The following is an 11,605-nucleotide window of genomic DNA, read 5'->3' as shown; positions in this document are numbered from 1 at the left end:
GGCTGGTGTGGCAGCTGCATTCTCCCTCAGCTGTATCTTAGGTCTCCAGGCGCAGTCTGATTTTCTAACTCGAGTTGGAGGTGAGACTGTCACCACCAGTGAATGTACGGGGAGCCCTGGGGCTCGAGGGGGCCTTAGCCTGGCCCACCCGGGCTCATGGGGAATAGCATTCTCTGTGCTGCCTGCTTGACCTGGCATGGGGATGAGGGACCTGGAGCCTCTCAAAGGGAGGTCGGGAAGGTTAGAAGGGCACAGACCAGGTTGTGTGACAGTGACACCCCCTGGTGGTCTTTGAGGATAAACTGTAGAAGATGTGGTGGCGCACACGTTTAATCCCAGCACTCTGGGCCAGAGGTAGGAGGATCATCATGAGTACGAGGCCAGCCTGAGCTAGAGCGAGACCCTACCTCAAAGAAAAAAGGAAGGTAGAGCCACCCCAAGAGTGAAGCTGAGCCTAGGACCTCAATCTGCTGCCAGGGAGATGCCCTACAAGGGGTCTTACTGTGCCCTCAGGATGCCCAGTCATTTGTCCAGAAGCCTACTCAGAAGTGCTGTTTCTTTGCTTTTAACTTTATTGACAACCTCCATACGTGTAGACAATATGCTATGATCTTTCCTCCTGAATAGGGATGGGCTTTTCATTGGCTCCCAGTTCACCAGGAATCCAGGTGAGGCAGGGGGCAGGTGTGACCACTGGGCTCGGAGCCATGTAGACCAACATCTTCTACTAAGACGAGCACAAGAGACATGGTTTAGTGCTTAAGGCACTTGCCTATGAAGCCTAAGGACCCAGGTTTGATACCCCAGTACCCATGTAAGCCATATGCACAATGTTGTTCATGCATCTGGAGTTTGCCATTCTCAGAAGAAAAAACAAAACAAAAAAAAAAAAAAAACGCCCTCTTCTCCACTCGTAGCTGCCCCTGTACCTCCAGTCAGTGCCGTAGCCCCCAGGTGCAGCCATCAGCCGGACTCCACGGTTAGAGACAGCATTTATCTCCCCGATGATACTTGAGGGTTCAGTAAAGACTGGCACCCGCCAGAGCTGGGCATGTGGAGCTTGGGCACTGGCCGCAACAGCAGGAGTCCCAGAGCAGAGCCACCAATGCCAGCCAGGCTTGGGAAGCGTCCTCAGACCTCAGGGATGCAGTGGCAGCTGGCTCGGTAGAGGGGCCAGCTTCCACACCCAGCCCCGAGTGCTCAGCCACAAATGTTCGAGACTCCTCAGTCTCCATGGCTTTCATGCTAACAAATGGCCACCTAACCCACTTGGGCTGTGCCACTGGCCTTGGTTGGCATCCTCGATGGCTAATCAGTCGGGGACACGAGCACACAGGCTAGTCTCTGCTGTGGAAGGGAGGCCGGGCCAGGACATCCAAACACCTCCCGAGAAAGTCCCGCCTTTGAAAGAGGGCAGAGCGCTACCTTCCCTGTCAACTGGCGCCTCTAGTGGTGAGCGGGGGGAAAGCACCTGCGGGCGGTGATCTAGCAAGCCGCCTGGTCGATTTCTGCAGGGCCGTTTGTGGCCACCAGATGGGGTGCGCACAGGGCAAGTGCATGAACGCGGCTGAGTAGCACCCCCTCCCCCACGCAGGAACAGGAGGGAGGCTCGGGTCAAAGGATAGACAGGAGCGCCCTTACTCCGGGAGCTCCTGAGTGCAAGCACCGTCACCCCTTCTCATTCCCAACTGCTGATGGGGGGGGGGGGGGTGGTGCTTGTCTTGCTTTCCTCTTTGGCCTGCGTTGTCAGTGTAATGACCCCACTGGCCACAGTGGTGGCCTCTTCCTCCACCGTACCTGAAGTGAGAAGCTGCAGGGCATGGCTGGGTCCCTTCGGAGTGGCCCATCTGGTCTCCTGAAGCAACTGTGTCTGGGCACCTAGTTGAGTCCAGCTGGGGATAATTGACAGCTCCCAGCCTGGGTGGGTGTTGGCCAGGAAAAAGGTCTTGTCCTGCGAGTGCTGGGGCCTGACACCCTCTTCCTCCCAGGTGGGGGTGTGGGGCCACCCTGAGGGAGACGCTGGAGAACACGCCCACACAGCCTCTGCCGGTCCCTACAGCCTGGGATCCCACCAAGTACAGAGACTGCTGCACCCAAAGTTAAAAACTTTATTTGGCTTGTAAAACCCCATGTTGCAAAAGCACGCTGGGAGCAGCGTGGGAAGACAGGCTGCTGTTCCTAGACAGGAGTCAGCAAGGACCACCTCTGGAACTGATGGTGACTCCTCCCCCCCACCCACCCACCAGACCGAGATCCAGGCAGATGAGCAGGCCTGGTGGCCATAAAAGCGTGATGACTACCACCACCCGTGGCGCCTGGTGATGCTGCAGTCCTTGGCAGTGTGGGCATCCTCACTCCGGAGGCCGCCGACCCCCGGGCCGGCCGTGGTTATTGCGCCACACGTGGTAGTTGAGCACGGTGGCAAAGGCCAGCCAGGCCAGGTAGGGGTAGAGCAGGCGGGCAGCCGGTGGGCTCACCCGATGCCAGGCCACGGTTGTGGCAGTTGCTGCCCCACTGATGAGCAGGAGGTCTGCCAAGGCCTGCAGAGACGGGGGGACAGGAAGGCTGAGGCTCCCCCGCACCCTCGGGGCCTGGCCCTGTCTCAGGCTTGGTTTTCTCATCTGTGAGGTGAGTCATTCCTGCCTGACCGTGCCATGTGTGGGGCACACACGGTAGCCTCGGTGGATGCCACATGTCCAAGGGTGAGGGAAGGCCTCAGACCTGAAGACACACTGTTAAGTGCTGGGCCAGGACGCCAGGGGTTGGGGCCAAACCACAGGCTTGAGCACTCCACACGGTGGGCAGGAATTCTCTTGGGGTGGGGCTGGTTGAGGCAGCATCCTGTCATATACAGCCTTGGCTGTCCTGGAACCGGCTATTGGTAGACCTGGCTGGCCTTGAATTTACATTGGTTTTACTGCCTCTGCCTTCCAAGTGCTGGGACCACAGGCATGCATCACAGCACCCAATGGCAAGAATCTTTCTTTCTTTGTGTGTATATGTGTGTTGTGTGTGGGCGCATATGCTTGAGTGGAGGTCAGAGGTCAAAATCAGCTGTTTCCCTTGGTCACTCTTCACCTTATTTTTTGAGACAGGGTCTCTTGCTTAACTTAAAGCTCACCTACTCATCTAATTTGGCTAGGCAGTGAGCTCCAAGTTGTCCCTGTCTCCACCTTCCCAGCTCTGGGATTACAGGTATTTTGCTTGGGCTCTGAGGATCTGAGCGCAGGTCCTTATGCATGAGCAGCAAGTACTTTACCCGCTGAGCCAAAGACCTTTTTTTTTTTTTTTTTTTTTGAGGTAGGGTCTCACTCTAGCCCAGGCTCTGACCTGGAATTCACTGTGTATCTCAGGGTGGCCTCGAACTCAAGGTGATCCTCCTACCTCTGCCTCCCAAGTGCTGGGACTAAAGGCGTGCACCACCACGCCCGGCCCAAACACTTTTTTAAGGAAAGACCATCCCGTATGGCAGCACACACAGTCGCAGGTTTAGGTGACATCCTAGGCCGCAGCTCCCACACCCATGTCCACAGCCCCTCTGCTTCAAGCAGGCCCTCGAGGCTCCTTCAGAGAAGGACAGTCAGCAGAGGGCTCCCATTCACAGGCCCACCAAGAGCTGATTTTCTTTCTTACACAGTTCTCACTGTTACCCAGGTTGACCTCACAGTTTCCTTTGGCTATAAGAAATCCCGTACCTCATGCCATGCGTGGTGGCGCACGCCTTTAATCCCAGCACTTGGGAGGCAGAGGTAGGAGGATCACCGTGAGTTCAAGGCCACCACCCTGAGACGACATAGTGAATTCCAGGTCAGCCTAAGATAGAATGAGACCCTACCTCAAGAAAAAAAAATTAAAAAGAGGAGCTGGAGAGATGGCTTAGGGGGTAAGCGCTTGCCTGTGAAGCCTAAGGACCCCGGTTCGAGGCTCGGTTCCCCAGGTCCCACGTTAGCCAGATGCACAAGGGGGCGCACGCGTCTGGAGTTCGTTTGCAGTGGCTGGAGGCCCTGGTGCACCCATTCTCTCTCTTTCTCTCTATCTGCCTCTCTCTGTCTGTCACTCAAATAAATAAAAGAAAATAAATTTTAAAAAAAATTAAAAAGAGGCAAAGATACTTGACTGCAAGGTGTACACCCCGCCCCCACCCAGTCACCTGCAGCCCTGACCATCTCTCTCCCTGTGATGCCCATGTCCTCCCAGGGCTGTCTCCAGGGAGCCAGGTCAAGGCCATACTTACCCAACCCATCTGCCGGGCACCAAAGAAGATGGGGGGCCATGTCCAGTTCAGGGCCAGCTGACCGGCATAGAGACCCAGGGGAACCACAGCCTCCTCCGTGAAGCCCCCCAGCTCTTTCCAGACCACGTAGGAGCCGAACCTGAAACAGAGCCACCAGTCAGGATGCCATGCGGGGGGGGGGGGGGGGGAGGTGACGGCAGGACACACGCCCCGCCTCTGGCTGCTCTGAGACCTCAGGGGTGTTGCTTAGCCTCTCTGGCCCGCCATTTCTCATAGGACTGCTTTGCGGACTTGAGTGGATGTAGCGACTGCAGTTAGTTTTGTCACCGGCACATGAGAAATTCGGTAACTATTTGCCGCTGTTCTCAGCACTGCTTTGAAGGGGAAGTGCGCGAGCCGTGCCCGTGAGGAGGAGGTCCTTAAGTGCCGGGCACTGCACGGAGCATGGACGGGCAGCCTGGGCCTCCAGGATGAGAAGAGGCTCAAGGAGGAGGAAACACGATACACAAGAGTTCGGAGGTCAGTGTGAGGCTGCAAGATGAGGGCTGGAGGACAAGCAGGTGGCACCGAGACTGTCGATGGCACAGGGTGACAGAGGGCTTCTGAGAAGGAGCCACACTAGGGCCTGGCAATGGCTGCTGTCTGCCTATCTTGGCACATGTTGCCCGTTGTCTGTGCTGACCTTTACACACTGGACAGCCTCAGCACAAAACCAGGAGCCAGGAGGAAAAATGCACAAGCCCTCAGCCTCGCCATCCTTCCTCCCTCACTGGGCCACCTCTGCCCCAGACCTCCCTCTGTGAATGGGCTCAATGACCTGTCCAGTCTGTGCCCATAGAGGACAGGGCACCCCAAGGTGATGCCTGCATCCACTTACCCCATGGCTGAATACAACGTGCCCCAGACAGGAGCCAGGGCCCAGCGGGGCGGATGCCAAGAGGGCTTCTGCAGGCTGGCATACCAACGGAGGCCCTCGCCACGCACAAAGTAGGCACCCACGAAGCCCCCCAGGCTGGGTGCCAGTGTGAAGCCCACGGCGGGCACCCAGGGTGGAGCCATGATGGCTGCTGAGGCTGCTGTTCCAGAAAGTTCTAAAAGAGAACACAGGAATGGGTGAGAGCACGTCCAGGGGACCACAGGAGTCAGCCCCAGTGACCCCTTCAGCAGCACCACAGAGGTCCAGTCCCCTGGGATCAATCAGCCTGTGGTTCCTGGCAGACAAGGCAGGGAAGACCTAAGGTCACACTACACTCCTGGCTCTGGGGGACTTGCTCTTTCCAAACGCCTGCCCCCGCCCAGATCCCCTGTTCTCTCAGGACCTTGGGTCTCCCGGGCGTGATCTCAGCTCCGACCCTGGCTCCAGGCCAATTTAGGAAGGCATCTAGCTCTGCCTCCCTGGGCCCAAATGTCTCTGGGGGCCTGGGAAGCTTGTGCACTGTGGTCAAGCCCTTCAGTTCTTCAGTCATTCATTCATTCCTTGGGTGGCTGGCAGCAGGCCAAGTTTAGTTTCCTCAGATCCCTGTTCCCCATTGGCCCCCTACAGCCTCAGGGAAGTCACTTCAGCCCTCTGGCCTTGGTTTCCCACTATGTAGAGTGGGATATTGATGCTGCTTACCTTGGGCCCAGCCCAGGACATAGCCCAGGAAGCATCTGTATACACAGGGGTTTCACCCCCACACCAGAAGCCAGGGAGAAAGGACACCTTGATGGAAGTCCCCCAGCTCTCTGGGCCAGGCTCACAAAGCTACTCTCACTCTGACACTCCGGAAAGAGTTCACAGCAGGGTCTCGGCCTCGGGCCCAGTCCTGCTCAGCTGAGGACTGGTGTCAAGTCCCCGTGAGCAGAGACAGGGGAAGCCCGGCCATGAGCCACACATCCTTGCCCACAGTGCCAAGTTCCTGAGATGCCAAGATTCACTCTGTGCTGAGGACCTACTAGGCACCCAACACCAGAAGAACCTCTTAGCTTGCAAAGCTTCCATGGACTGAGAGTCCAGCAAGATGGCAACGGAATCCAAGGTGGGCACCCAGGCCTCGCTCTGCCCCAGCCCACTGTGGGACCCAAAGCCACTCAACGTCCTGACTGGTCCTCAGTTTCCCCATGTGGCAGGACTGCCATGAGTTCAAGGCCAACCTGGACCTACAGACTTGAGTTCGGGGCGGTCTGGGTTGGTGACACCGGGTAGGAGGGAAATGGAGGTTGCAGCTCCCACACACCGACTGTAACTGCCTCAAAAAGGGGCGGATGGGGCTGGAGAGATGGCTTAGCGGTTAAGCGCTTGCCTATGAAGCCTAAGGACCCTGGTTCAAGGCTCGATTCCCCAGGACCCACGTTAGCCAGATGCACAAGGGGGTGCACGCGTCTAGGTTCGTTTACAGTGGCTGGAGGCCCTGGCGCGCCCATTCTCTCTCTCTATCTGCCTCTTTCTCTCTCTGTCTGTCGCTCTCAAATAAATAAATAAATAAACTTTAAAAAAAGGGGGGGGGCGGATGAAGGGAAGGGAGGGAATTACATGACTACTGCGTATGCTCAGTACTTGCCAGCTGAACCAGCCCTCCTGCTGGCCAGTCCTCAGCTGCGGTGGGCTGGGTGCGATGCCCCCACACAGCCCCAGGTGTTCTAAATACTCGGTCTCCAGCTGGTGGCAGTTTGGAAGGTGGGGCCTTGCTGGAGGAGGTGTGTCGCTGGAAGGGGGCCGTACGGTTTATTATTCCAACTTTCCAGAGCTAGACAGCTCTCCTCATTCTTGCTGTTTTCTGCCAGCTGCTGTGGCAAGATGTGGTGCCCAACTTTCGCCATCCTTTTCTTGCCATGATGAAATTTCCCTGGAGACTGTAAACCAAAATAAACCTTTCCCTCCCAGTAGCTGCTCTGGGTCAGGTCCCAACAGTGCAAAGGTAAATAGACCGAGGGCCTGCACCACCCACTGCCAAGGCCCCTTGGCCTTGGCACTCTTGCTCAAGATTTCCTATTGTTACATATATATATATATGTATGTATGTATATATATACACACACACACACACACACACACACACACACACACACACACACATACATACACATATATATTTTTTTTTTGAGAGGGGTTTTGAAGTAGGGTCTCATTCTAGCTCAAACTGACCTGGAATTCACTATGGAGTCTCAGGGTGGCCTCAAATTCATGGCGATCCTCCTATCTCTGCCTCCCGAGTGCTGGGATTAAAGGCATGCACCCCCATACCCAGCTATTTATTTATTTGAGAGAGATGGAGAAAGAGGCCAATAGAGAGAGAGTGAGAATGGGTACCCCAGGGCCTCCAGCCACTGCAAACGAACTCCAGATGCATGTGCCACCTTGTGCATCTGACTGACGTGGGTATTGAGGAATCAAACCCATATCCTTACAATTCACAGGCAAGCACCTTAACCGCCAAGCCATCTCCCCAGACATTTTCTGTTGTTTTTTTTGTTGTTGTTGTTGTTTTGTTTTGTTTTGTTTTGCTTGGGATGAGTCTGCTAATAGCCCAAGTTGGCTTGGAACATACTCCATAGCCCAGGCGCGCATGCACGTGTGCATGCTCTCTGTCTCTCTCCCTCTCTCTCTTGCTCTCTCTCGCTCTCCTTGATATGTTTTTCAGGCTGGCCTCAGACTCATGGCAAACCTCCTGCCTCAGCCTCCTGAGTGCTAGGACTATAACATATACCAACATGCCATTCCATCACGGTAGAATTCCTGAATGTAACCTAACCTTCTGAAAGCACACAAGTCAGTCACATCTGGAACCTTCCCAGCCGCTCTGCTCCTGCCCATTTCTGCTTTTCCTCACTAAGCATCTTGCCTTAGAGGTATGCCAGCCTTAAACCGTGCAACAATACCTTCCTCTCTCCCCATAATTCTGTGAGCAGAAGCGCTCATGACTGGACCACCAGCACCCAGTGGGGGAGGGGAGGGCCAGACCCATAGTCCATGTCCAGGAAGTCTCCAAACAGGACTGACCGGTGCCCTTGCTAATGGGCCTCAAAGCCCACCCTCCGAGACTCCTGATAGATACCCAAGGCCACAGGGAAGTGGTGACTGTTGTGAGGTTACAGGCAGAGGGCAGGCCAGGAATGGGACGTGGGGCGCCCGGCTCCTGCTCCCATTCTTCGGAGGCCTCCGCAAAGCCCAGGCTGTGTTTATGCTCTGATAGGCTCAGACGGCCAACCCCTGCCCTCGCTAAGGTCACAAAACAAAGAGGTCAGCCACTCCGTGTGCAGGCAGCAGGAAAGAGCAGGGACAAGGAGCTTCCTGGAGCCTCTTAAAAGACTGCCTAGTAGGTCCTGAATCACCAGCGGTGGAGGACACTTGGGCGTGGGGCCCACCACGCTGAGTCACCCTGGACTAGGCTGATCTGGGGCTGCAGAAGGCCAGAGCAAGGGTGAGGCTCTAAGATCCCAGGAAGGGCAAAGCCACCCAGCCACCCTTTATTTCTTTCTCCTTCAGAAAGTGAATGATGGCTGAAGATGGCTTAGCAGCTAAGGTGTTTGCCTACAAAGCCAAAGGGCTGAGGTTCGATTCCCTAGGACCCATGTAAAGCCAAATGCACAAAGTGGCACATGTGTCTGGAGTTATTTGCAGTGGCTAGAGGCCCTGGCATGCCCATTCTCTCTCTATCTGCCTGTCTCTTTTTCTTTAAAAAAAAAATTTTTTTTTTTTTTTTTTTTTTTGCTTTTCGGAGTAGGGTCTCACTTTAACCCAGGCTGACCTGGAATTCACTATGGAGTCTCAGGGTGGCTTCAAACTCAGAGCGATTCTCCTACCTCTGCCTCCCAAGTGCTGGGATTGAAGGTGTGCACCACCACGCCCAGCTGAATGACAAATTTTTAAGAAGAAAGTAAATGAGAATCCAAAACTTCACCCTGCCTCCAGCTTGCCCCAAGTCCCAAGGATGTCCAAAGGAGGAAGAGATGGGACAGCAAGGCCCCCCTGGCCCCCATAAAACCTGGGGACCACTCACCTGTTTCCTCCTAGGGAAGAAGTAGCCTCAAGGCCGAGACCACACTAACATGTAAGGCCCTGAACTCTGCGGATAAGATGCCATGCAGGAAGGAGTGGCAGAGCACAGGATCCAGGACAAGGCAGATGGTGCCAGGCCTATTCACCTCTGGCTCCCCTGTGGCTTCTGGGGACGATGTTGAGTCACAGTGCTTGGTCGCTCGGGGCGCTCACACTGATCCTGTTAGGTCTTCATTTATTCCTCATAGCAGCCACGGGGCGGGTAGGAGGCTCATGACTAGTCCTGTCTTGGGGGGAAGGCTGTTCGAGGAAGGGTCTCACTCTAGCGCCGGCGGACCTGGAATTCACTATGTACTCTTGGGCTGGCCTCAAACTCACAGCGATCCTCTTACCTCTGCCTCCTGAGGGGTGGGATTAAAGGGCTAATCTACTAGTCCATTTGCCAATCGAAGAAATGAAGGCTCAGGAAATGGCGGACTATCCCAGATGGGTGCCTCCAAAGCCCACTCTGCTCCTCTAGCCCAAACTCCAGGCAACACGCTTTTCATCTTCTCCTCTAGCTGAGCGGCCCAGGGCAGGCTGCCACCACCCTCCTCTTCACGGTGCCAATAGTTCTCAGGCTAGCAGCACCACCCTCTCCACCCTTGGTGTCAACATCCCGCTCTGCCTCAGGCCCCACCTCTACCTAGAGCAGCTGCACAGGGGATCTGACCCTTCCCTCACTGAGGATGGCATCTGAGGTCCCTGCCGCGCTGCACACCTGGCTGGCTATGACACCAGCATCCCCCCCAAGCCTGTTGCTGCCCAGGGGCCTCTGTGTCCCTGTCTCTGAGGCTGGAGCAGAGCCAGTGGGTCTGGGCACCTCCTGCTCTGAGGCTTCCTTGGAGATGGTGACAGAAATAATGGAAGGGAGTCATGTCCTCTCTGGTCCCCTCCTTGTCTGTGAAGCTGCTTCTCCTGGGTGTTGCCCATGCTCCCTCCCAGCGATTCATCGCTGTCTCAGGGGACTATTTTTTTTCGGGGGGGGGGGTGTTAATGAGGTGCTGTAAATCTTCGTTATACCATTTGTGAGCCTTTTTCATTCAGAAAGTAATCGATGTGCCAGTAACTGGTCACCATTGGGGTCTGGGGGTGTGAGGAAATTGCTCTATGGTGAGTAACCACCTCATTCAACACGGCAGGCATTGACACACCGCTTGCACAACCAAAAAACAAATAAGGCGCAAACAGAAACGGAGTCAAAAGTCAAATGAAGCCGGGCGTGGTGGCGCACGCCTTTAATCCCAGCACTCGGGAGGCAGAGGTAGGAGGATTGCCGTGAGTTCGAGGCCATCCTGAGACTACAGAGTGAATTCCAGGACAGCCTGAGCTAGAGTGAAATGCTACCTCGAAAAACCAAGGGGGGAAAAGAAGTCAAATGAGGCGGGCGCTGAAGTGCAGAGGTCTGCCGCCGGGCACGCCCGCCCCATTGCAGCGACGCACGGCCCGCGGGGCTGGGCGGCGCGCGGACCTCCCGGTTGGGAAGCGGCGGGGCGCGCGGGGTCACCCGCCGGGACCCCGGGCACAGCCTCAGTTTCCCCCGGTTCCCGGCGCTCCCTCGCGGGGGAGACCGGATTCCCCGGTAGACAGACGTGGACTCCCGCGGGGCCCAAGAGGCCCCCCTCGCCTCGCTGCCCGGCTTCGGGCGATCGATCTCCGGTTTCCCGCGGGCCCGGGGCTCAAGCGCACGGCCAAGCGCCCAAGTGCTACCCCGTGCGGGCACCTCCCGCTCCCCGCGCCGCCGGCCTCGGTCTCCCCCTCGCCCCGCGCCCCTCCGCGGCCCCGCTCACCGCGCCCGCTGCTCCCGGAAGGCCGCTGCGCCGGGAAGTGGCCGCGGCTGGGCCCGCCCCACCCCGCCCGGGACCGCCGCCCTCCTCGCCACGCCCGCGCGCCCCTGGGTGCCCCGTGCAGCCCCGGCTGCGAGGAGGGGCGGTTCCCACCCCAGCGCCTCCCTGCTCCTGCCCGGGAAGTCAGACCACCGAAGCCCAGCTTGGTGGCACGAGCCGAGAATCCCAGGAAAAGATCGATCATGACATCAAAATAAAAGAGAGAGTGATTGAGGGGGGGAGGGGATATGATGGAGAATGGAGTTTCAAAGGGGAAAGTGGGGGGAGGAAGGGTATTACCATGGGATGTTGTTTACAATCACGGAAGTTGTTAATTAAAAAAATAAAGAAAGAAGCCGGGCGTGGTGGCGCATGCCTTTAATCCCAGCACTCGGGAGGCAGAGGTAGGAGGATTGCCCTGAGTTCGAGGCCACCCTGAGACTCCATAGTGAATTCCAGGTCAACCTGGGCTAGAGTGAGACCCTACCTCGAAAAAACAAAAAGAAAGAAAGAAAGAAAGAAAGACAG

At 56.4% G+C, this 11,605-nt stretch overlaps 1 protein-coding gene across 1 annotated transcript; it reads right to left on the bottom strand.

Annotated features, from left to right (window-relative positions):
* Window positions 1–2,094: 2,094 nt before the first annotated feature.
* On the bottom strand, window positions 2,095–11,093 carry Tspo (translocator protein). Its single transcript, XM_045152650.1, has 4 exons — window positions 11,042–11,093; window positions 5,112–5,325; window positions 4,235–4,373; window positions 2,095–2,540 (listed from the first exon to the last, which is right to left on the bottom strand). The coding sequence occupies exons 2-4, from the start codon at window positions 5,291–5,293 to the stop codon at window positions 2,352–2,354; spliced, it is 510 nt and encodes a 169-aa protein (XP_045008585.1). The 5' UTR covers window positions 5,294–5,325; window positions 11,042–11,093; the 3' UTR covers window positions 2,095–2,351.
* Between the last annotated feature and the right edge of the window lie 512 nt (window positions 11,094–11,605).

This window comes from Jaculus jaculus, chromosome 6 (assembly GCF_020740685.1).
Source record: "Jaculus jaculus isolate mJacJac1 chromosome 6, mJacJac1.mat.Y.cur, whole genome shotgun sequence".
In the NCBI taxonomy this organism is placed as follows: domain Eukaryota; kingdom Metazoa; phylum Chordata; class Mammalia; order Rodentia; family Dipodidae; genus Jaculus; species Jaculus jaculus.
The sequence above is the reverse complement of the archived record's forward strand: the minus strand, read 5'-3'. Positions and strand labels throughout refer to the sequence as shown.